The sequence below is a fragment of the Salvelinus sp. IW2-2015 genome, linkage group LG23, assembly GCF_002910315.2.
Source record: "Salvelinus sp. IW2-2015 linkage group LG23, ASM291031v2, whole genome shotgun sequence".
In the NCBI taxonomy this organism is placed as follows: Eukaryota; Metazoa; Chordata; class Actinopteri; order Salmoniformes; family Salmonidae; genus Salvelinus; species Salvelinus sp. IW2-2015.
This window is the reverse complement of record NC_036863.1, coordinates 6,159,987-6,184,157: the sequence shown is the minus strand read 5'-3', so window position 1 is coordinate 6,184,157 and position 24,171 is coordinate 6,159,987. Positions and strand designations below refer to the sequence as shown.

Here is a 24,171-nt window from a genome sequence, read left to right as displayed (position 1 = left end):
AATAAWCTTGAATTGTAGCTAGCTAGTTATGCATTCTTGTTGTTTGTGTTCACTGATATTAAACATAATTCCGATAATGTATTTCACTGTAAGTAAACGCGACAAAGATACCCTATCCAGCACAACACAAAATATTAACATCATTAGCTTCAAGTAATTTCCAACAAAACAGCGGAGGCACTGCATATTTTCTACAAAGACCCAGTTTTTCTCAAGCGATTTCACAATGTGATTGGAGTGGGTTAGCTAACTTAATTAGCAGGTGGCAATAATTAAGGTCATCTTAAAGCTGTCGTTATCAGAATGGTAGGTGGTTAAAACACGTTGCATATTATGGATTGCAAAACTATCTTAATACCTAATACTCGGGACAACTTCTGCTCACCACTTGCACAAGAGAATGAGCTGCTCAACTAACGTTAACACGCCAGCTAGCTATAGCTTGCAGTTTAATGTAGATTGCATGCGCACAAACCTGAACGCGGGGTCCTCTTTGTTGCATCTTGGGGGCGGCGAAAATGAATTTCTTTTATTAAAAAGTTTCTGAAAAAGAGTTGGAGGCATTTTAGAAAGTCTCGCTTTCTTCCAAATCCAAGTGCAGCCCTAGTTCCTTGAAACGAACTCCATTTGTGGCAGAGTCATATGACAGGCATTAGTCACACGAACTGCTTGGAAACCCACTACAGTTTTCTGATTGGACGACGATCCACTGCTACTTCTCGAAAACACTTGATTGGATGATATTTTTGGCCAAACACCACGTGGTCAAAATAATCACTCTGTTTATGTTTTGGCTGAAAGTTCGAATACATGACACCAAATAGAAATGTACATTCAAAACCTAAAACATTATAAATAAATAATTGGTATACATCACAGTCCAATTCTATGCCTGAAATATACATCACATGTTTATTCAAATAATAAGCTCAAATACTGCAGAACTGTAATTGTATCAATTTATTATGTTAATTAAATTAAAATTGTACATTATGTATCTACATTATCTATTACAGCAACAGAATTTCATTTTTTTAATTTATTTTTTTAACCACAACCTGTCTGTCCATGGACTGTGAAAACCTTTAGRGATCAGAAGTGTCCTAAAAGAGAATGAATAAAATGGGCATTGTGAGATTAATGTTTAGAGAAAAGGGCATGTAAAATAAGGTTAAAATATGAGCTTCAGACAATGTGGTTTGTTTGCTTTCTCACCTGTATTGATGACAGCTTTTACAAGTTGTGGTAGCTTTACTTCCTGGAGGACTGGAAGTGGTACACTTTGCACAGATGGTTCAGCCCTTTAACTACTTGGTACTTTTATCTTTGAACTGCAGAGTGAATAAAGCACAATATTCAATAACAATGGAAAATGAACAAAAGTAACAGCAGATCAATCATACTCAACCATTACTATAAATCATAAAAACAAAACAGTCAAATGTTTAATGGATAGGGAAGCATGGATTTCTCCCGAGTAGGAAAAACTCGAGCCCGATTTACAGCTAATAACTAGAGCCAAGAGCTTTCCCTGGGGGCGTATTACCTACGGAAACTGTTCACTGTTTGAAAACCAAACGGAAGCAAACAGAGCATTTTACATAAACATATTAGTCATTTAGCAGACACTCTTATCCAGAGCGACTTAGTGAATAAATGTTCATACTTTTTCTGTACTGGTCCCACCATACCAACTTAGCCACACAGGAGCAAAGCGAGAGTTTCTATTCAAGTAGGTCCCTCCCCATTTTGTTCAGTTTGCTTCCATTTAAGAAATGTTTTGCCACAGAATTAGCTAAATGAATACACCCCAGGTCCGGTCACATTGGTCAGGAAAAACTCCTGGCCCTACCCATGGAAATACTTGAGGATGCAATGAAAGGTCTCTTCAGAGGAGAGGCATGGGTAATGACTAGGGCTGCAAAGGKTCAGAAGCTTAAATTCATAAAAAAAAGTTAGCTTATAACAAGTGAACCTTTTTAGTGGGATACACAATGCAATTCTACGTCTTGTAGCATATTTTTGTTAAACTATCCCCAATTCAATGGAATTGCARCCCTCTGCATTCACATTGCACTCTTCCATCACATGTACAGCTGATTCTCAAGATCTTGCACAATAATGAGATGCTATTGAGCTCACACTACTAGACTGTCTGAGCCAAGGACTACATGCTTTCTGGTAAGTTTTGATTAAAATACTGGGTGGGGTGAATATATTTTATATGACATACATGATTTTTTGTTAACTAGTAAATAGTAGCCTACAGCAAAGTGTGTTCAAATCATTTCTAACTTGTTAACAATTTCTGCTAGTTAGTTTTTGCTACCATGTGGGTTTTAGCTTGCTTGAGCCTGCTGAGGAGTGTTAATTCTCCTGTTTCCATACATGTTTCATTTTAAAACATTTCTTACAAAGGAGTTGTTTAATCTAACTGCTTAACTATTTATCTGTACATGGAATTGTATTTGTTTTTCTTTTACACATTTCTTCTAATCTTTACAGGAAAATACCACGGGCACTATCTGATATGTGAAGATATTTCACTGCAGCTAATGTAGAAGGAAAAGCTGTGTACATTTGMAAATACTGTGCCAAATCATATGTGAAGAATGCAACAAAGATGCAGAATCATCTAGCCAAGTGCATAAAGTTCCCTCAGCTCTCACAACAAGCAACCTCTGACAAAAGTCCCTCTTCTATTTGAGGTGAAAATGATGAATCAGACACCTTATCGATAGCAACAGCTCATGGTCCTCCTGGAATGAGAAGTTTTTTTGACTCAATGGAGGAACAGAGTAAGAGAAATGCTGATGAATGTCTTGCTCGAGCTGTGTATGCAACTGGTTCACCTCTGATGCTCACAGGCAATGTGTATTGGAAGAGATTTCTGAATGTTCTTTGCCCAGAATACACCCCTTCAACCAGACATGCTTTATCTACTCATTTGCTGGATGCAGAGTTCAAYAGAGTTCAAGTGAAGGTCAAGMAAATCATAGAGAAAGCAGACTGTATTGCAATCATCTCTGATGTGTGGTCGAATGTTAGTGGGCAAGGAATAATTACCTACATCTCCACCCCTCAACCAGTATTCTATAAGAGCACAGACACAAGGGACAACAGACACACCGGTCTCTACATTGCAGATGAGCTGAAGGCTATCATCAATGAYCTTGGACCACAGATGGTATTTGCACTGGTGACAGACAATGATGCGAACATGAAGGATGCTTGGTCTAAAGTGGAGGAGTCCTCCCCTCACATCACACCCATTGGCTGTGCTGCTCATGGATTGAATCTGCTCCTCAATTACATCATGGCACTGGAAACAATGGATACACTCTACAAGAGAGCAAAGGAAATGGTTAGGTATGTGAAGGGTCATCAAGTTATAGCAGCAATCTACCTCATCAACAAAGTGAGAAGAATAAGAGCACCACATTGAAGCTGCCCAGCAACACCCGTTGGGGTGGTGTTGTCATCATGTTTGACAGTCTCCTAGAGGGGAAAGAGTCTCTCCAAGAAATGGCCATATCACAGTCTGCCGATATGGACAGCCCCATCAAGAGGATCCTCCTGGATTATGTATTTTGGGAGAGAGTGGTAAGCAGCCTGAAACCTATAGCAGTAGCCATTGCATGGATTGAGGGAGACAATCCCATCCTGTCTGATGTTCAGACTCTGCTTGCAGATGTAAGAGAAGAAATCCATACTGCCCTGTCCACTTCACTGTTGCTCCAAGCAGAGGAAACTGCAGTTCTGAAATATATCACAAAGCGTGAAGACTTCTGCCTGAAGCCCATACACGCCACAGCGTACATGTTGGACCCCAAGTATGCTGGCAAGAGCATCCTGTCTGGTGAAGCGCATCAACAAGGCCTATGGTGTCATCACTACCGTGTCTTGCACCTTGGCCTGGATGAGGGCAAGGTTCTTGGCAGTCTGGCGAAGTACATATCCAAGCAAGGGCTTTGGGATGGAGATGCAATATGGCAGTCGTGCCAACATATCTCATCAGCCACCTGGTGGATCTCAGGCTCTCTACACGGTTGCCTCCATCATCCTCCAAATCCCACCAACATCAGCCGCCTCAGAGCGCAACTGGTCCTTGTTTGGGAACACACACACACACCAAAGCACGCAACAGGCTGACCAATACAAGGGTTGAAAAATTGGTGGCGACCCAGGCAAATTTGAGCCTTTTTGAGACTGACAACGAGCCATCCGCAACAAGGTTGGAAAGTGACAGCGAAGATGAGGTCTCAAAGTCTGATGTTCAAGAGGTGGACATTGAGGAGGTCCAGCGAGAAGACATGGAAGCCTGAGAGGAAGACAACCAAAGCTTTAGTTTCTAGACTCATTTTACAGATGTGTTGAACACGTTTTTGGGAGATGCGATGGATCATTGGGATCATTCAATATTCCCTTTTGTTGTTCAGTGAAATCATCCCATGTGAAGAGTCAACTCAWTTAATTAAAGTTCAATTCATAACTAAATCGTTTAATTTTCTATTGGAAGGATTTAATCATTTGCAATTATGTCTACTTTTGATAAGGTCTCCATATGATATGGTAAATATATCCAATGCAAAAAACATCTACATTTAAATGGTATTAATATTAATTTGCATATATTTCCATTATTTCCCATGGAAAATTTCCACCTCTGAATATACCCCAAAATGAAATTTCTGCAAGACATTTTTGTCCTAGGAACCAACCATTTTACTAACATCTGCAGGACTTCATCCTATGTAGAAATTGTGCTTACCAAACATTACCCTCATCTTCAAATGTATCTGTCGAACCCCCACCAACATTGGCGAATATACTCTGGTGACGAAAAATACCAGGACATGGTCAGTCAAACAACATACTATGAGAGCAAATTCATGATACATGGCATCTGCAATCATTCAAAGACTGCCAATTCAGAGAGGATGCTTACCCTCACGGAGGAGTACCTCTGCCTCAACTTTTGAAAGAAGGTGTCTCTTTCTTTCTTGTCTGCAAAGTCAAAGAACTTGGCTTGCTCTGGTGAGTGATGTGTGGGTCTTTTCAGGACTTGAGGGACTACTTCAGGTGCAGCAGTTTCTCTGTTGTCTACTGTGTCTCTGATCCTCTCACTGACCGTGTGGTCACTGACAGGCTCCACATTCTTCACTACCATCTTCTCAGTGGTAACAGAGTCACTAAATTTTACTCTCTTCCTGCATTTGATCTTCCTGGGTCTAATCGTCACTGGCTGTGAGAGGAGGACTTCATTACTAACTGACATTCTTACACTTGCAGATGAGCCACAGTTTCTCTTTACATGCCACTTGTAGCTCTGATAGAATCTGAGAAATATAAGACAGGCGAGTGTTTTCATACCCTTTGTGTTTTCTTGGGGACTGAGGGCACAGTTACTCCTCCAGCTAGGGGTGTGCTTTCAACGGACACATAGGCATTGAACAGCTTGTCTACAAATACATGGAAAATAAATAATCAGTTCTATATGCGTTCTCCCGCTTTTGTTAGGTATTTTTTCAAAAAACAAATTACTATTAGTTATTTAAAAATAATTATGAAATATATTAGAAGCAAATACCTGAATATGTACTTCTAACGGGTAGCGCTAAACAGCTGTGAACAAATAAAGGTTCTTTGTTAGAATATAAATTACTATTCATTCTATGAAAAAGTAAATTTCACATCTTATACAAAGAGTCGAGCCATTCAATCAAATTGACCTTTTTTCCTGATCTTTTCCATCATTCATTTGGGAACTGTCTGCAAAGGGAAAAAAATACATTTTGCGCAGATAAGGAAGCATGGAATACTAAACCTCTCCAAGGTTGACAAGGTTTCAGGGTCCTTAAAATTAAAAAATAATAATAATTAAAATTACAAAAACTTGGGTTATGTTCCAAATGGCACCATTTTCCCAAGATAGGTCTCTGGTCAAAAGTGGTGCACTGGGTGYGCAGGTCAAAACAGTAGTCTATAAAGTCAATAGGGTGCCCTTTGGGGTAACATCCTGTATGTCCAGTATTGTGCTGTATCTCTTACCAATGATGGAGGACAGGTTAGGAGGCTGCTGCATGTGGATGTCCTCAGCATCGCTGACATCTAGGAGAGTGGAGTTCTTTACATTCAGGTCCAACATCTCCTCACTGGGGAAGGCCACTATCTCTTCTAAACCGCAAAAAAAGATGGGATTGAAAAATCCCTGTCACTCAACTTCTTAGGGCATGGGCCGTCAGCCAGGTCTTTTTACAGTGCCTGCTGAGTCCTAGACCAACACACACACACACACACACCATAGACTTTCTCTCTGCGGAACTGCTCAGGTGAGGGCAGACTGCTGGAGCTAGTATCGCTGGAGATGTCAGCAGAGTCCGTCTCATCACAATCCAACAGGAGGGAGGAAACACCCACTTGTGAAACTGCAAATAGAAAAAATATTACGTTCAATAGTAAACTTTGACYCATTTGCAATTACCAATCCACAACATGAAGGACCAAAGTGAGCATGGGTTTATCCATTAACTGACAAAAAAAAACATGTTCCTAACTCAACTTGAACCGTCTTCTGTGCTATAATGTATTGTGCTCTCCTGAAAAGAGAAAATGGAGAGTGATAAGTTAGTCAAGTGAATCGGAGGTGATGCAAACTGGTTTAATGACTTTTCACTCACAGKTCCATTTGATTCCAGCATTCTGTTCATCCAGGGACCAGTTGACGATACAGATCTGTTGAGGCACACATAATGGTATGTACTAGGAATGAGCAGTCACATTAATGCTAGCTTCAAATCTTACCTGTCTGCATCCCAAATGGCACCCCATGGCACTGGTCAAACATAGATCTCTAAATGGGGAATAGGGTACCATTTGGGACTCAACCCTTATCTGATTGTTATAAATTGTTTAACAGATGAAGCAGCTCACCCGTGATCAGTGCATGTTGACTCATTTATGGGTGACAGAGCATGGCCTTTTCGCCGTGCGCAGAGGGGTTTAGGGAAGAGTCCCTTCAGTTCTGAAATTTAAACAAAAGACTTGATCAGATTGCCTGGCATCCAGACCAATTTGCTTCTGCCAGGCAAGTGATCAGCAACCATAGTAGTCAAACCTAATGATTGGCTATGAACAAGTCTTAACTTCCTCTGCAAGGTTAAACCTCTGCTTGGGAATGAGTATACTACTGGGCTTGTTTAACTTTTTTGTCCACCAGTTGTGCTGCATGTAAATCCGTGTGTAGCTGGTTGTCAAAAACTGTTTTTGTAATACTTTGTAGATGGCTACATCTTATCTGTGTATGAAGATACCACTTGAAGAAATCTGGGGAGAGATGGCCTTCAGGACAGGTATAATCATAGTAGCTCATACTGTCATTGAAAGGCATCCCATTTCTTACTGCCTCTTGTGAAACCTGACTTCAGAGGCGTATCGCCACTCTGCCTTCTGGAGCTGCTGCTGAGCATTCCTTCTCGTCTTGTGATGGTGTCGTCACTCCGACATTTTGGACGAACCATTCGGGCAAAAACACGATTATTCTTTGGAGAGAAAAGTTACAGTTGAATCAAAACACGTACGAGGCTCATTGATGCATTTACATCCATTTAATATGAAGGCAAGGTGAGAATGAACTTTCAACTTGAACGTGTTTGGGTGTCCCGATAATGACGCCTGCTAAGTTAGCTACAGTAGTTAGCTAACGGTAGCCAACGTTTGTTAAATTTTTGGCCAGGCAGGTGTTTCACTTGTTAGATTAGAGTATAAAGCCAGCAAACCAACGAATCAGAAAGATAGTTTGAACAAACAATTATTAATTTAATTATTAAAACGTTGTCATTGGCCATAGCTAGTTTTATTTTTTTAAATTCACAAACCTCCGTAGACCTCTGGATCATCAGCAACTGCTTCTTCTGGGGTATTACGGCRGTCCGCAAACAAGTATTATCGGTGCATGGCGCCACCTACTGTATTGGCTGTGTATCAGCCTACTATTCTGTAGTATGAATTCATTACACTTTGTGAAAAAATTGCACCCATTAAAAACTCACCACTATTCCACTAGTTTGGTCCTATCTGTTCCTACTCCAGGCCAGCAGCCTTGGAGGACGGGACACTATCATTCAAAACATCTTGTAACTCTTCTGCAGTAAAATCTCATACACCCAAATCAAAAAAAAAATATTGGTCAAATGCACATATTTAGCAAATGTTATTGCGGATCTCCACCATTCACAACAATACACACAAATCTAAAAGTAAAAGATTGGATTCAAGAAATATATAAAAATTTGATTGAGCAATGTCTGAGTGGCATTGACTAAAATGCAGTGGAATAGTATATACATATGAGATGACTAAAGTAGTATGTAAACATTATTAAAGTGGCCAGTGATTCCAAGTCTATGTATATAGGGCAGCAGCCTCTAAGGTACAGGGTTGCGTAACTGGGTGGAAGCCCGCTAGTCATGGCTTTTTAACAGTCTGATGGCAATGAGATAGAAGCTGTTTTTCAGTCTCTCGGTCTCAGCTTTGATGCACCTGTACTGACTTCGCCTTCTGGATGATAGCGGGGTGAACAAGCCGTAGCTCGGGTGGTTGTTGTCCTTGATGATCTTTTTGGCCTTCCTGTGACAATCGGGTGCTGTAGGTGTCCTGGAGGGCAGGTAGTTTGCACCCGGTGATGTGTTGGGCAGAGCTCACCACCCTCTGGAGAGCCCTGCGGTTGCAGGTGGTGATATAGCCCGACAGGATGCTCTCAATTGTGCATCTGTAAAAGTTTGTGAGGATTTTAGGGGCCAAGGCAACTTTATTCAGCCTCCTGAGGTTGAAGAGGCGCTGTTGCGCCTTCTTCACCACACTGTCTGTRTGGTTGGACCATTTCAGATCGTCAGTGATGTCTATGCAGAGGAACTTGAAGCTATCCACTTTCTCTACTGCAGTCCCGTCGATGTGGATAGGGGCGTGCTCCCTCTGTTGTTCCCTGAAGTCCACGATCCGCTCCTTTGTTTTGTTGATATTGAGTGAGAGATTATTTTCCTGGCACCACTCTCTCGTCATTGTTGGTAATCAGGCCTACTACTGTTGTGTCGTCTGCAAACTTGATGATTGAGTTGGAGGCGTGCGTGGCCACGCAGTCATGGGTGAACAGGGAGTACAGGGGGGGTCTGCATTCAGCATTCTTACATAGATATTCCTCTTGTCCAGATTGGATAGGGCAGTGCGCAAAGCGATGGCGATTGCATCGTCTGTGGCTCTATTGCGGCGGTAAGCAAATTGAAGTGGGTCTAGAGTGTCAGGTAARGTAGAGCTGATATGATCCTTAACTAGCCTCTCAAAGCACTTCATGATGACAGAAGTGAGTGCTACAGGGCAATAGTCATTAGTTCAGTTACCTTTGCTTTCTTGGGAACAGGAACAAAGGTGGACATCTTGAAGCAAGTGGGGACAGCAGACTGGGATAGGGAGAGATTTATTATGCCCGTAAACACTCCAGCCAGCTGGTTTGTGCATGCTCTGAGGACGCGGCTAGTGATGCCGTCTGGGSCGGCAGCCTAGCGAGGGTTAACATGCTTAAATGTCTTACGTCGGTCATGGAGAAGGAGAGCCCAGTCCTTGGTAGTGGGCCGCGTCAGTGACACTGTATTATCCTCAAAGTKGGCAAAGAAGGTGTTTAGCTTGTCCGGAAGCAAGACGTCAGTGTGCGCGACGTGGCTGGTTTTCCCTTTGTAATCCGTGATTGTCTGTAGACCCTGCCACATATGTCTTGTGTCTGAGCTGTTGAATTGCGACTCCACTGTCTCTGTGCTGATGTTTTAACTATTTGGTTGCCTTACTGARGGAATAACTACACTGTTTGTATTTGGCCACATTCCCAGTCACCTTGCCGTGGTTAAATGTGGTGGTTCGCACTTTCAGTTTTCCACGAATACTGCCATCTATCCACGGTTTCTGGTTTGAGTAGGTTTTAAAAGTCACAGTGAGTACAACCTCTCCAATACACTTCCTGATGAACTCAGTCACCGTATTCGTGTATTCGTAAATGTTATTCAWAGAGGCTACCCGGAACATATCCCAGTCCGCGTGATCAAAACAGTCTAAACAATCACCCAAGTAGTTCTCTGCAGCTGCCACCACAACATCTATCCTCTGTGATTTAAGTTCCATTGCTGAGGTACAATTGACATCCATGGCCATGAATGCCAACAAAAAAGAAACTTACTGAAGCATGTGTTATTCCTATCACTCTCTATCGGCCTCGGCCTCCTCACAGGGATCCTCTTAGGATCCCTCACCCTCACCCTGGACCCATCTTCCTCTAATACTCTCTTTACTGCCTCAGCATAGCACATCTTCTGCCATACTCTGATCCTGGCAACCTCAACCTGCCTTTCACCAGACCCCTCTAATCTCCAGCACCATGGGTACCACTACAGTTAATACACAACTTTTTCCACCGATACTACACATTCCTTTGTCTCATGTCCTCCTGCACACTTCTTACATCCATGAATCTCCCTCCTACACACTACTGCTACATAAGCCATAAGCTTGACACCTAAAACACGTCAGTGGACTTTATCTGGTGAAGACTCTGCATCAAAGCTCAGTAGTACACACGGTGTCTTCTCTGTTTCACCACCTCTCCACAGGTTTGAGTCACACCAAACGGCGTGCGTCACAAACACTGGGAATCTTCAACTTCMGTTGACCCTCTTCAACACTTAATGCCACTCCAGTTATCACTCCTTTCAACGGCGCYCTGCTCTGGAGAGGAAAGCATGTCACACTTATTTTCTCCAGTCGCGTGGTGCGGAGGCGCACGCTCCCTCTGGAGGGCATAAACGCTTAAAAAATCTACACGATTCCACTTTGTCACTTTCAACAACCTAACAATCCCCAACCTCTTTTCCACCCATCGTGACACCACATACGGATCAGCCAGAAGGCAACAATCCATTCTCTCCAAAAATCTTTCTCCCACTGGGCCAAAATCATCTTCATCACCATCGGGAGGAGGCTCAAACTCTACGGTTTTCACAGCACCTGCCACCTTAGTTAATTCATCCTCACTCTCGTCATGTTCAATTTCGTTCTGCAGCACTCCATATTTTCTCTTAATATGTTCCTGTTTTTTTTGTTTTTTTCACTGCCCGCTTTCTTATCGAACTCTATGGGATCCTCTGACTCCACCTCCAAGTCCAACAACAATTCGGGTGTAGGCCTGCCCGTCATCTTGGCACCCCAAAAAACTTTYCCAGAGATTCAGCTGGAAAAAAATGTGTGGAGATGTTCCCCTAATTATGTTGGCGCTCCCTGCTGGCCATAAACGTGAAATACAAAAATAGAGTACGGTAACCCTGTAGCTGGTTTGAGACATGACCACTCACCTTAAATAGTGTCATTAGTCAAAGAAGGAAAAACACTGAATATTAAAATATCCAACATGTACAGTTTGATTCCTGTCCTATCTACCCATCATTTAGATTTACCGTAAAACATATTATTCATATATTTTTAAACATACTACAGGATTCTTTGTGATCTGATCATCAGTTGGAATGTTGCTATGTAATCTTCATTGATTCCTAACCAGTCCCGTGGTTTCACTTGCAATTCCTTTTTATTCCTTTCATTCCACAAATTAATTTACAAAAGTGCTGTACAAGCATGCCTGTTCTTCCAGATCCAATGTACTCCCCAAATAGGCCTACGCCAATCACATCTTATCTGTGAAGTGGATTCATGTGATCGTCTGAACAGCGTGTATTTATGCAGAAACYTGAGGGATATGAGTGTGACACATTTTTCCAGTTTGATGTTCAGTGACAGGTGTAGGCTTATTTGTCCAGGCAGAAATGACTGAAAGTAGCCTCAACATGGTGAGACCTGGAAAAACTTGCCCCGAAAAGAGTGAGATGGAGGAGGACATTTGTCTATGGCCTATGCTCCTTTTATTGGAGCCAAGGGCTTAAATCAGATAAGTCAAGTATTCTTTTCTTTCTTGTTGTTGTTGGTATTTTACCCCCCTTTTTCTCCCCAATTTCGATCTTGTCTCATCGCTGCAACTCCCCAATGGTCTCTGGAGAGGCGTAGGTGGAGTCATGTGATCTCCGAAACATGACCCGCCTAACCGCGCTCCTTAATACCCGCCAGCTTAACCCGGAAGCCAGCCACACCAATGTGTCGGAGGTAACCGTTCATTGGCGAACGGGGAGTGTCGCTAGAGCACAATGTGCCAAGTAGAGCCCAACCGCTACTMGGGATGCCCGGAAATATTGTTTTGACCAAATAAAATGAGCTGAATTTTGCAAATGTATTATATTAATTTGCGCCTGTCTTGTCTGGAAAAAGTGTAATAAATGCTATGGTTTGAGCCCTGGTCGTCTATGGGCGTATTCCTCTGCCCAGGCGTTGCTGAAGCCTGCCAGGTCTTACAACGCCTGGATAGGTATTTTACGTATCAGCTAACCAGATAATATGTTATATCAATCTGTCAGTCGATGACACAGTCGATGACGTGACACGCAACCTTTGGTTGACGCATGCAACGTCTGAGCAAGGGAACGCAACGTGTGTCACAAGACTGGGTTAGCCTGCTGTAAGCATTTACTTTGTGGGCTAGTCTTCAGGCCTCAGTTAAAAGACAATCACATGTGCGAAGTTCACTGAACAACCTCCACTAAAATTACAATTGATAGCCTTTGAGTTAGAGTAGGATCATTTTTTAAAAAACATGACACTGATACTGAGGTTAATTGGTAAACTGTAACAGACTATTTGAGGTCCTGCTGCTCACAAACATATTTCAGAGGCTCTGTAAGTGCAGCCTTTCCCCTACTAAAATCAAACATCAACTATGATGATGAAACTTCATCTGAGGTACTTGGAAGAAAGTATGCCCTGTAGACCTTCAGCTCTCAACATTGTAGTTGTTGGCTGCTGATAAGAAGAAGCATGCACTAGGACGCTAGCTCCAAGTAGACTTTTGTTGTGCCAAAGTAAACCTACAGAAGAGGTAAACCAATCACTCAGCCACTTTACCTGTGTCAAGGTCAGGAGACACATATCAATGGAGACTGTSTCCAACTGTTGCATACTTTACCCTGCACCTTACGGACTGCTGCCCTATGTACATASTAAATGAACACTGTCACTTTAACCATGTTTACATATCTACTACTGTACTACATTTGTACTTTGTATTGTACTGTACTACATTTATACTTTGTATTATTGTGTGCTTGTTTGACATTTACTGCATTGATTGATAGGAACTAGAACATAAGCATTTCGCTGCACCCGCCACAACACCTGCTAAACTGCRTACGCGACCAATAGACTTTGATTTGATCTTATCACCCTATATCACTACCATGATCATTGCTATTATATTGCCCTTGTTCTACTTACCCAGAGTCAGATAAACTCGTGGATACAATCGTTATGTCTCTGTGCAGTACAAAGTAAGTTAGCTCTAGTTTCACAAGCAAATGCTTACTAGCGTTAGCGCAATGACTGGAAGTCTATGGGTACAGAAACATACGGGTACGGGTACAGAGACATAAAAATGGTATCCACGAGTTCATCAGACTCTGGGTAAGTAGAACAAAGGCCCAATAAAGGTCCAATGCAGATCTCAATATCAGATCATTTCAGGGTAAAAAATTAAGTACCATACTGTGATTTATTTTTTCAAATAAAGTGGTAMATTTTTTAAATAATAATACATTCTTAGCAAAGAGCCATTTATCAAGCAATAATTTTTCTAGGACTGTCTAGGGCAGGTTTGAGTGGCGAGGGTAAAACTGAATGTGCAGTTATTGGCAGAGAGGTTTGGAACTCTTTCTTATTGGTTTATTAACTGATTTACTGCATAGTGATGTCACCATGGAAGGCCAAAATWMCCTGACACCAAAAYGGGAACAAATTTCAAACAGCTCTTACAATAAAAATGATTGTATTCTCATAATTTTCACAATTTCACAGTATTATTCCAWCCTCAGGTTGGAAATATATATAAAACGCAGGAAATCACATTTGTGTCTCCACTGGGCCTTTAACACTTTCTGTCTATATTGCCCAGCCAAATGTTGCAATGCAAAGGTAATTCTGTTTTAGTTTGTTTAAGCATTGCTTGACATGGAAAAGAATAAAGAAATAATAAATTAAAATCATTCCAGAATGTATTTTATTTTTCTCTGCCCCATCCCAACCCCACCCCTAATCCCTGTTGCTGCACTCATTCAATACAAGGATATGGTGCTGATTCCATTTGACAACAGATTAAATAAAGTTACAATTCATCTCACTACACGCAAAAAAMTCCATTCAAACCATTGCTTAAATATGCTTATGTCTAGTTGTCCTTAATATGTACATCCACATAGTAATAATTTGGGACTGAAATTAACTCAAAAGCCATTACATTTGTACTACATAAACCCACATTTTCACAGTCCATTTTGTTTTAACCTCCATCAATGAGTGGAGCTTGTCGATCTCGACTACATGAGAAAGCTTTGCAGTATGACCGTTGACGGTGTTGGTATACCAGGGGTGTATTCATTAGTCGGATTCCGTTGCAAAAGTTTTGCCTTGCATGGAAAGCGTTTACCATTTACTCTAGGAACCAAATGGAAGCAAACAGAACAAATTTAACAGGTTGGGGCCTACCTGAATGTGTCCAATAAAACTCTAGTTTTTGTTGAAAAAACGTTTTACGTTTTGATTAAGCTGTTTCTGTTGGAAAAAGTTTTGCAACAGACAAAACGTTTTTACACCCCTATTGACTGCCTTAAAAGCCCAGGACTCATTTTGAAGTCTCCTGTAACAACGGTCCCAGCAATGCAGGGCACACTGCATGCAATGCCCTTATTTGAGGTCGGTATGTTCTTACCAGGCAAATTCTCTGAGCACATCATGGAGAAAAACTTAAAGATTGCATCATTTTTTTGTAATGTTTTGAAAGGTCTACAAAAGAAAGAGGAGCATGCAGGCTATGTTGACTGTCTGTTGCTGGCGTTTCAAGATAAGAGATGAGGCTGATTTGGTTTTAGCTCTACATTGAAAAAAATAACACAGATGTATTGTCACATATACCGAGTACTGTAKGTGAAATGTGTTGTTTCACAGGGTCAGCCATAGTAGTACGGCGCCCCTGGAGCAAATTAGGGTTAATTGCCTTGCTCAAGGGCACATCAACAGATTTTTCACCTTGTCAGTTCAGGTATTCAAACCAGCAACCTTTCGGTTACTGGCCCAACACACTGCTAGGCTGCCCTGGAGCAGCAGACAGAACTCGGTCAGTGGGTGTCCAAAGAGCTAAGTTGATACTTCCTTCCTGACCCACGGTCAGTAACTTGTTTKGTTGGTTTGAGTCTGTTTTGTGGTTGGATGGGGGTGAAGGGGAGTGAATGACAAATGTTAAATGAGGAGTGATGTTGCTGAGAAACGTTTATTCGGTGGTAGTGTTTCACATGGAGATGTTTTCGTACAGGTCTTCGATCTTCTCCTTGAAAAACTCCCTCAGCTCGGGTCTCTTCGCTTTTAATGTGGGAGTCAACAGGCCATTCTGTATGGAGAACTGCTCGTTGTGGATGTGGATGTTTTTCACCTTGGGACAGACAGAATACATTAGAATGTAGACAGGATCCTTTGCCAGGTCAAGTGTGCATATCAGCTATTTGTCATCATCATCTAGGTATTCGCTTTCAGAGAGTTGTCATTTGCCCTCACCAATGAACACCTCACAATTGACACACACACACACACACACCTGCTCAAACGAGTGGAGGCCACTGGCCTTGCCCAGTCTCTGCAAGTCTTCCATGATGGCTTTCTTCAGGACCTTTACATACACACACACACAAGACAAGACACCGTACCATGACTCTAAGACAATACCATGTGTTGTGTTATGTCGATCTATTCAAACACTCAAAGGGTTCAACAAGGTGCCCTTTCTTTTTCTTGAATCAGTTTACTCAGGGTCTGAGGATCTGATGATCTTTCTCTAAAAGCGCAGTACCTAGATATGAATGTTGTGCAACAGGAATCCTTTCTTTTGATTACGTCAATCTTTTCACATAGTTGATTATTTCAAGCCTCTCCTTCATCATGGCAACAAACAGAATGAAAACACCATTGAATGTAAATGATGGGATTGAAATCACATACAGTATTTTTACAGAGGTCCCGATAGCTCCCCTCCATGCCTTTCTTCAGGGCCCATGCAGGCATTGTCTCTGGGTCAGGAACAACTATGGCAACCAGACAGGACTAGAAGAGAAACACACAAGTAACCTTTAGAAATAATCAAATGTTCTCTGTATTTTTCTCTCTCTCTTTCTCTCTCTCAATAGGCCTAAGTAGGTAAGTAAGTATGTGTCTATCTATGAAAATAGCTGTACATAAACAGTATCCAGCATAAACTGTGGTTTTAACCCATTACAGTCGGGGGAGGGGGGGGGGGGGGTGTTTTACTAAGCTATATGGAATTGTTTTCATAAGGTCATACCAAGGATCATTTAGCTATTTGATTTGGAATTTTAAGAGCCGTTGAAGTATGAAAAAAATACCTGCAAAAATGATTTGATGGAAAAAAATGTTGGCCTTACTGTTATTAGCCCATATAAACACATTGAATAACAGATTCACTACATGGAACAGATAATCAGAAAATAACATCTCAAGGAAGTTTGTTCTGAAGTGTCTGTCCTATATCTGAGATCTTTAAGAAAGATAAGGAAAGGTTTATATTGTCACGTTCCTGACCTTATTTCCCTTGTTTTGTCTTTATTTAGTATGGTCAGGGCGTGAGTTGGGGTGGGCAGTCTATGTTATTTGTTTCTATGTTTAGGTTTGTTCGTTTGGCCTAATATGGTTCTCAATCAGAGGCAGGTGTTTGTCATTGTCTCTGATTGGGAACCATATTAAGGTAGGCTGTTTTCAATGTTTGTTTGTGGGTGATTGTTGCCGTGTCTGTGTTTGTTCGCCACACGGTACTGTTTTCGTTCGTTTGTTCACGTCGTTTATTGTTTTGTATTTTTGTCAAGTGTTTTTTCGTCTTCGTTGCTATAATTAAAATATGTATTCAAACCACGCTGCGCTTTGGTCCGATCCTTGCTCCTCCTCAGACGAGGAGGAAGACGAGCGTTACATATATTTTTTTTAAAACATTATTTAACCCCTTATTTTTGGCACTAAATTGTCCCCATATGTGCACTGAACAAAAATATAAACGCAACATGCAACAACTTCACAGATTTTACTGAGCAACAGTCAATTTAAATAAATTCATTAGTCCCTAATGTCACATGACTGGGAATACAGATATGCATCTGTTGGTCACAGATACCTTTAAAAAAAAGTGCCTTATGCAGCGCTACAGATCTCCTTCGCATAGAGTTGATCAGGTTGTTGATTTTGGCCTGTGGAATGTTGTCCGACTCCTCTTCAATGGCTGGTTGAAGTTTCTGGATATTGCCGGGAACTGGAACACGCTGTCGTACACGTTGATCCAGAGCATCCCAAACATGCTCAACGGGTGACATATCTGGTGAGGACGTAGGCCATGGAAGAACTGGGACATTTTCAACTTCCAGGAATTGTGTACAGATCCTTGCAACATGGGGCCGTGCATTATCATGCTGAAACATGAGGTGATGGTGGTGGATGAATGGCATTACAATGGGCCTCAGGATCTTGTCACAGTATCTCTGTGCATTCAAATTTCCATCGATAAATGCAATTGTGTTCGTTGTCCGTAGCTTATGCCTGCCCATACCCTAACCCCACCGCCATCATTGGGCACTCTGTTCACAATGTTGACATCAGCAAACCGCTCGTCCACACAACGCTATACAGGTGGGTCTGCGGTTGTGAGGCTGGTTGGATGGACTGCTAAATTATCTAAAGCAAAATTGGAGGCGGCTTAAGGTAGAGAAATTAACAATCAATTCTCTGGTAACAGCTCTGGTGGAAATTCCTGCAGTCAGCATGCCAATTGCACACTCCCTCAAAACTTGAGACATCTTTGTCATTGTGTTGTCTAACAAAACTGCACATTATACAGTTGCCTTTTATTGTCCCCAGCACAAGGTGCACCTGTGTAATGATCATGCTGTTTAATCAGCTTCTTCATATGTCACACCTGTCAGTTGAAATGGATTATCTTGGCAAAGGAGAAATGCTCACTAACAGGGATGTAAACAAATCTGTGCACAACATTTTTGAGAAATACATTTGCATAAGGACAATTTCTGAGATCTTTTATTTCAGCTCATAAAACATCGGACCAACACTTTACATGTTGCGTTAATAATTTTGTTCAGTATACTTCCATTTTATTTTTTCAACTGGTACGGGGGGACCTTCAGACGGGTCTTGTGAGGCCAGTGGGCATCCTAGAGSAAAACAACATATTTGTGTTTGTGAGAGTCTCACCTTTCTACAGAGGGGTCATATTAGTGTGTTGTCCAAACTGTTTTGACGCTACAGACAGAAGTTAGCAGATCGGCTGTGCTGATTTCAGACTAGTCCCAAGACGCTCGTGGGGGTTGTAGAGCAAAACGGAAACCACCGTTGTGTTCGGGAGAGTCTCATCTTTCCATAGAGGGGTAATAATGGTCAAACCATTCAGACGCTACAGACGATTTTGGGTAACACTTTACTTTAAACCCAGCGTTATAAGACGTTATGACACGGTCATAACCATGTCATAATGTGTCATAACAGCTGACATAACTTGTCATAACCTGTCATAATATGGTCATAACACTGTCATGACCCATATTTACACTTATTGTGACATATATTGTGTTATTTTATGGCTGGTTATGACACCTACATAACACCTGCTATGATACCCACATTTTATGACCTCACATAGTCTGTTACAGCTTACCAATTAACCTCAGTATCAGTGTCATGTTTTTTTAAATTATCCTACTCTAACTCAAAGGCTATCAATTGTAATTTTAGTGGAGGTGGTTCAGTGAACTTTGCTCATGTGATTTATGACACTGCCAAGATACATTATGACCATCATAATAGGTCAGATAGGCCTATCATGTACATGACCTTATGTCAGTCATCAGTCCAAAAGAGGGTTTCTTGTAACTGAAATCTGCTCCTGCTTTCATCTTAGTCATAAGCAACAGAGGTGCATGTTTTGTGGGTTTTGACACTCTTTTGTAGGTGTCATAACCAGTGATAAAATAATGCAATATAGAGTATGTCACAACAGGTCTAAATACATGTGTCATGACATTGTTATGACCATATTATGACTTATGACAAGTTATGTCGGCTGTTATGACATATTATGACATGGTTATGACTGTATCATAATGTGTTATGATGCTGAGTGTCAAGTAAAGTGTTATCCGATTTTGTGAGAAGACTAATTTTCGGGATGTCTCATGGTCTGACAAACATCGCTTGAGCTCTGCCACCTTTCATCGCAGATGCGGAAGTGCGTATGCAGCGAATTGATGAAAAAAATGATCTCTAGCCTAAACTGACAGATTTTTATAGGGCTAATGTCTAGCTGTGTGCCAGTGGTTCTGCCCAACTTTAATGATAATGCCCAAACAACTCTTACCATCGGCTGTCATGTGATAACAACGAAGTGGTTAAGGAGATCACCTGTAGGCTGTCACCATGGACGTAGAGCTGGGTCACAGGCTCACAGCGGATGTAAATGTTCTCTATCTTCTCAGGGGAGATGTACTCTCCCTGGGCCAGCTTAAAGATGTGCTTCTTCCTGTCAATGATCTTCAGTGTACCGTTCTGAGGAGCGGAGGGCAGACATCAAAAATAGGCCCATACCTTACATTTTAATTGAAATAGTTGTGAATGTCAAGTTAGGATTTGACCCTAATATTGAGGGTATATAACACAAGGAAGGCAAATAGATGTTTGAAGAAATGTATTTTCAAGGGAAGGGTCATAAACAAGCATGTGTGCGTACAGGTAACCATCTCCCTATGTCTCCGGTGTGGAGCCAACCGTCTGTGTCCAGGGTTTCAGCAGTCCTCTCAGGGTCTTTGAGGTAGCCCTTGAAAACATTGGGTCCTTTCACACACACCTAATGGATGATCAGAGAGAAGGAGACAGCCACACATAGCCTCAGTGATCAAATGTCTGGGACCATGTTCAAATAGGGATTATCCTAAAATGTCCTTGATGCTTTATTGAACTCACCTCTCCTTCTCCCTTGCGTGCAAAGTAGTTCTTCTCAGCCACATCCACCAGCTTGATGAGGTTACATGGCAATGGTGCCCCCACATGACCTAGAGTTAGCCATCAAACCAAGGAGAAGTATGAGAAAAAAGTATAGTGTACAGACAGCTGTGGAGTCATATCTTMATTTGGTTGATTGAAGTCATTAGATAGTAAATTGGCTGCCACCAAAAAGTATGCATTTATACAGTCAGGCCAAAACAGCAATGTGAAGCTGAAAATACTGAAATATAGAATCAAACCAGTAGGGGGAGCAGTTGAATAATATTTTTATTTGACGCAATACAAATAAATGTTTCWTAATCATTACAAGCTATATTACCTTTACAACTCAAATGTGCATCTTTTAGTGGAAATACGCTAAAATGTGTATTGTTTGACAATCAGGCCTACACAATAGTTAGAGAAGTCATACCTTTCTCCATACTTGCTAAACTTAAAAACATTGCAASGCACAAAGCTAAAGCCCAATTCTAGGGTGTGTGAAGATCTGAAATTGTTATTCCCCACTTAGACCCCTGAATGTCATCCACACATTCAGTTGTGTCTGATTCCAAAATAACAGCGGGCTGCCCCACTGCCCAGGAACTGTAAGAGCACAGGGCCTTATTAAGAGGGTGTACTGATCAGGGTTGCCATGTTCATGGTTTTCCTGCAAGTATTTTGAAAACAATGTCGCAGAGGAAAATGTATTGGTTGCGGGTTGCAGGTTTTTGCGCTACTTCTAAGTAAATCTATTTATTTCACTGTGACCTGCTGCTACTGATAATCAGGTAGTGAGGCAGGCTGTTGCTGAGAGAGTGGTAGGGAGGGAGGGAGGGAGGAGGGCTGTGGGGAGGGCCGTGTGTTGAGAGAGCGCTGCAGCAGGCAGCTGAGTCACAAGTGAGAGGAGAGCAGCACATCATGACAAGTCATGTGAGGACAACAAACGAATAACAGCACTAGCTAGTTCCATATTGTTTTATAGTGTCGAAGAGTATAATGTGCAGGGCCTATAGAAGTCCAGAGTAGCTTACAAACCCTTGATCAAAAAATATTTTATTGGGAACATTGCCCTGTGTAGGTTGCTGTTTTTCAGATGGGACGTTAAATTGGTTTCCTGGCTTTCTGTGGTCACTAAAAATACTATGACATAACCCTGGGKTCCATACTATCATGACCACCTAATCATCCCCAGCTTCCAATTGGCTCATTCATTCACCCTCCTCTCCCCTGTAACTATTCCCCAAGTCGTTGCTGTAAATGAGAATGTGTTCTCAGTCAATTAGCCTTTTTTTACCAGTTGTATATAGATTGTCATTATGGAGACACCTATTTATCAACTCCTCTCTTGCTGAAAAAACAACAACATTTTGGCCTAGTTTTCAGGCCTTGTGGGTGGGTTTTGAATGGTCCTTGGGCTAGAAATTCATGCTAGACCTGGCAAAGTCTGCATCATGAAATAATATGTAATAAGTAATGACATTTCCAGGAAGACAGGAGATTATGGCTGCATTCCGAATTACACCTTATTCCTTATATAGTGCACAGCTTTTGACCAGGACCCATAGGGTACCCTATTCCCATAGGGCTCTGGTCAAAAGTAGTGCACTATATAGGAAATAGGGTGCCATTTGGGACGCAACCGATGGTTCAGTGGGCTGATGGGTGGGTCAGGTGTTAGAGCTGCTCTAGCATCCATTCAAATGTACTGCAGCTCAATATATTTCCAGTGTAACCTTTGGCCATGGCTGTTTCACCGAGACAATAAAGTGTCTGTTGCATGCTTGGGTTGTCATACTGCAACTGCCAGTGTTTTGTAGCACAGCAGAGTATGTGGGTAAATACTGGCTGTGATCCAAAGGTTGTTGACTCAACTACAATTAAGCCTCCCGACCAGTTGCCCCTGTTCTCACACATTACAGAGGGGAAATGGTTGTGGCCCTGAAACGTGCAGCCAGCCGGAAGCCACAGAGCTAAAAACAGTGAGAACCTCAAAGCTTGTGTTTGTTTGTTTGAGTCTGAAGCTGAAAGCACTTACGTGCGGCGGAGGAAGGAGTTCGCTTCAGCTGTAGTGTTCGCAGTAAAATATTACACGTTGCGGCGGTCCTTCCGCTGAAAGCAGGTGACACTGACTTATAACCCCATCTCCTCAGGACATGGAGGGCCTTGTTGATGTTGGCATCAGTCAGCAGCAGCTATACTCAGTCACACTATAATGTGTCCCCAATACACAGCGTGTTATCTCTGTGGGCTTGTGTTTCCACCGTTGTAAAACCTCTTAGACTTTCACCCCAGTGGTGAAGTATAATGTTTTTAAACAGGCATTGACTGTACTCTGATGTCATAAAGGCACTCTTGCTCCCTGGCCTAATGTAGGGGTGAGTCCCAAATGGCTCCCTATGTATAGTGCACTACTTGGGTGTACTGGGAGTGGAACAGCTGTTGACCGGTTGAAGTGGAGGAGACAAGTAAAGAGGAGAGGAAAGGAGAAGAGAAGAGGAGAAGAAAGAAGACGAGAGGAGAGGAGAAAAGATGAGAAGAAAGGAGTGGGGAWGAGAGGAGAAGGGAAGAGCGGAGAGGAGAGATAAGCTCACCTGAGGTCCAGTCTCCAGGAGTGGTGAAAGTACAGCCAGCAGTACACTCTGTCTGACCATATGCCTCATACACCTACAGACAGCCAGGACAGACCGGATGTTAGCAGGATGTGATATGATCAGTCTGATGGTTTGTCTGTGTGACCTCGTGTCCATGTGTGCTTGTGGCTGCATGCGTTTGTGTGTTTGTCAACACATGTGCGTGTGTGTGCGCATGTGTATGCTTATGCATGCAGCTGCATGTGTGTGTTTATCCATACATGTGTGTGTGTGTGTGTGTGTGTGTTTGTGTGCGCGCATTCACATGTACGTCACTTACCTGACAACCCAGTGCAGCCCTGAGAAACCCCAGTACAGTGGGGGAGGCCGGAGCAGCTCCAGTTACAATCATGCGTAACCTCCCACCCAGGCTGGCCTGCCAACAGAACACAATACTATCACACAAACCAAACTCCCACAACACACCAGGAATGCAGTCTGTGTTGTTGAAATACAGTACATCCTGCCTGCCTAGCAACACTTCCACGGGTCACAGTGCATATTCCCATTTTATTGCCTGTACACACACAGCAAATCAAATCAAAGTTTATTTGTCACGTGCGCCGAATACAACAATACCTTACAGTGAAATGCTTACTTACAGGCCCGAACCAACAGTGCAATTTTTAAGTAAAAAATAGGTATTAGGGGAACAATGGATAAGTAAAGAAATAAAAACAACAGTGAAAAATAACAGTAGCGAGGCTAATTGAGGTACTATGTACATGTAGGTATGGTTAAAGTGACTATACATATATGATAAACAGAGAGTAGCAGTAGCGTAAACGAGGGGTTGGCGGATGGTGGGTGGCGGGACACAATGCAGATAGTCCGGGTAGCCAATGTGCGAGGGCACCGTATCAGGCCACTCATAGGCAGGAGGGAGAGGAGAAGAGAAGGAGTGGAGGAGGGGAGGTTGATACCTGTATCTTACTGAAGAATATCTTATCCCACAGGCTGTCCATGCGGATGATCCCACGGCTGACCTCTGACCCTTTTCTCTTGGCTGCAAAGTTCAGCAGCCAGCGCTTCAATGGGGTGTTGGCCTGGCTGAATATCTGTAGAGTACACACATAGACATTTAAGAGAGGGGGTGAGTTGATATAAGATATGAAAAATGAGGGGAGGTGTGTGTGTGTGNNGGGGGGTGTAAAGGCTGGTTCTCTCACCTTGTCATACATGCGGTTGAGCAGTCGAGGTACCACAGGGAAGATGGTGGGCCGTAAGGCCTTCATGTCATCAGACAACAGGCGGATGTCGCCTTGGAAGAAACCGATCCGGCCACCATGACAATACACCACAGACTGGG

At 42.3% G+C, this 24,171-nt stretch overlaps 3 protein-coding genes across 7 annotated transcripts in view; all 3 read right to left on the bottom strand.

The window, feature by feature from the left end:
- Positions 1-687, bottom strand: part of fnip1 (folliculin interacting protein 1) — a 50,260-nt gene extending 49,573 nt beyond the window's left edge. Inside the window, exon 1 of the mRNA XM_070434323.1 lies at positions 476-687. Within this exon, the coding sequence (XP_070290424.1) occupies positions 476-564 (89 nt within the window). The 5' untranslated portion in view covers positions 565-687. The remainder of the gene's footprint in view (positions 1-475) is intronic.
- A 258-nt stretch (positions 688-945) lies between these two features.
- Positions 946-7,963, bottom strand: LOC111950319 (uncharacterized). The gene is made up of 14 exons (XM_023967804.1): positions 7,878-7,963; positions 7,403-7,541; positions 6,934-7,024; positions 6,681-6,735; positions 6,563-6,599; positions 6,303-6,428; positions 6,052-6,177; positions 5,733-5,772; positions 5,591-5,625; positions 5,374-5,462; positions 4,949-5,245; positions 4,772-4,833; positions 1,216-1,331; positions 946-1,103 (listed from the first exon to the last, which is right to left on the bottom strand). The coding sequence occupies exons 1-13, from the start codon at positions 7,896-7,898 to the stop codon at positions 1,304-1,306; spliced, it is 1,146 nt and encodes a 381-aa protein (XP_023823572.1). The 5' UTR covers positions 7,899-7,963; the 3' UTR covers positions 946-1,103; positions 1,216-1,303.
- A 5,879-nt stretch (positions 7,964-13,842) lies between these two features.
- LOC111950342 (long-chain-fatty-acid--CoA ligase 6) overlaps positions 13,843-24,171 on the bottom strand; it is a 116,394-nt gene continuing 106,065 nt past the window's right edge. For all 5 annotated transcript variants that reach the window (XM_070434320.1, XM_023967844.2, XM_070434321.1 and 2 more), the window contains 10 exons: positions 24,032-24,166; positions 23,786-23,920; positions 23,143-23,238; positions 22,824-22,896; positions 20,209-20,297; positions 19,976-20,092; positions 19,651-19,794; positions 16,180-16,281; positions 15,779-15,850; positions 13,843-15,616 (listed from right to left, as the gene is read on the bottom strand). In XM_070434320.1, the coding sequence (XP_070290421.1) occupies positions 15,476-15,616; positions 15,779-15,850; positions 16,180-16,281; positions 19,651-19,794; positions 19,976-20,092; positions 20,209-20,297; positions 22,824-22,896; positions 23,143-23,238; positions 23,786-23,920; positions 24,032-24,166 (1,104 nt within the window). In that variant the 3' untranslated portion in view covers positions 13,843-15,475. The remainder of the gene's footprint in view (positions 15,617-15,778; positions 15,851-16,179; positions 16,282-19,650; positions 19,795-19,975; positions 20,093-20,208; positions 20,298-22,823; positions 22,897-23,142; positions 23,239-23,785; positions 23,921-24,031; positions 24,167-24,171) is intronic.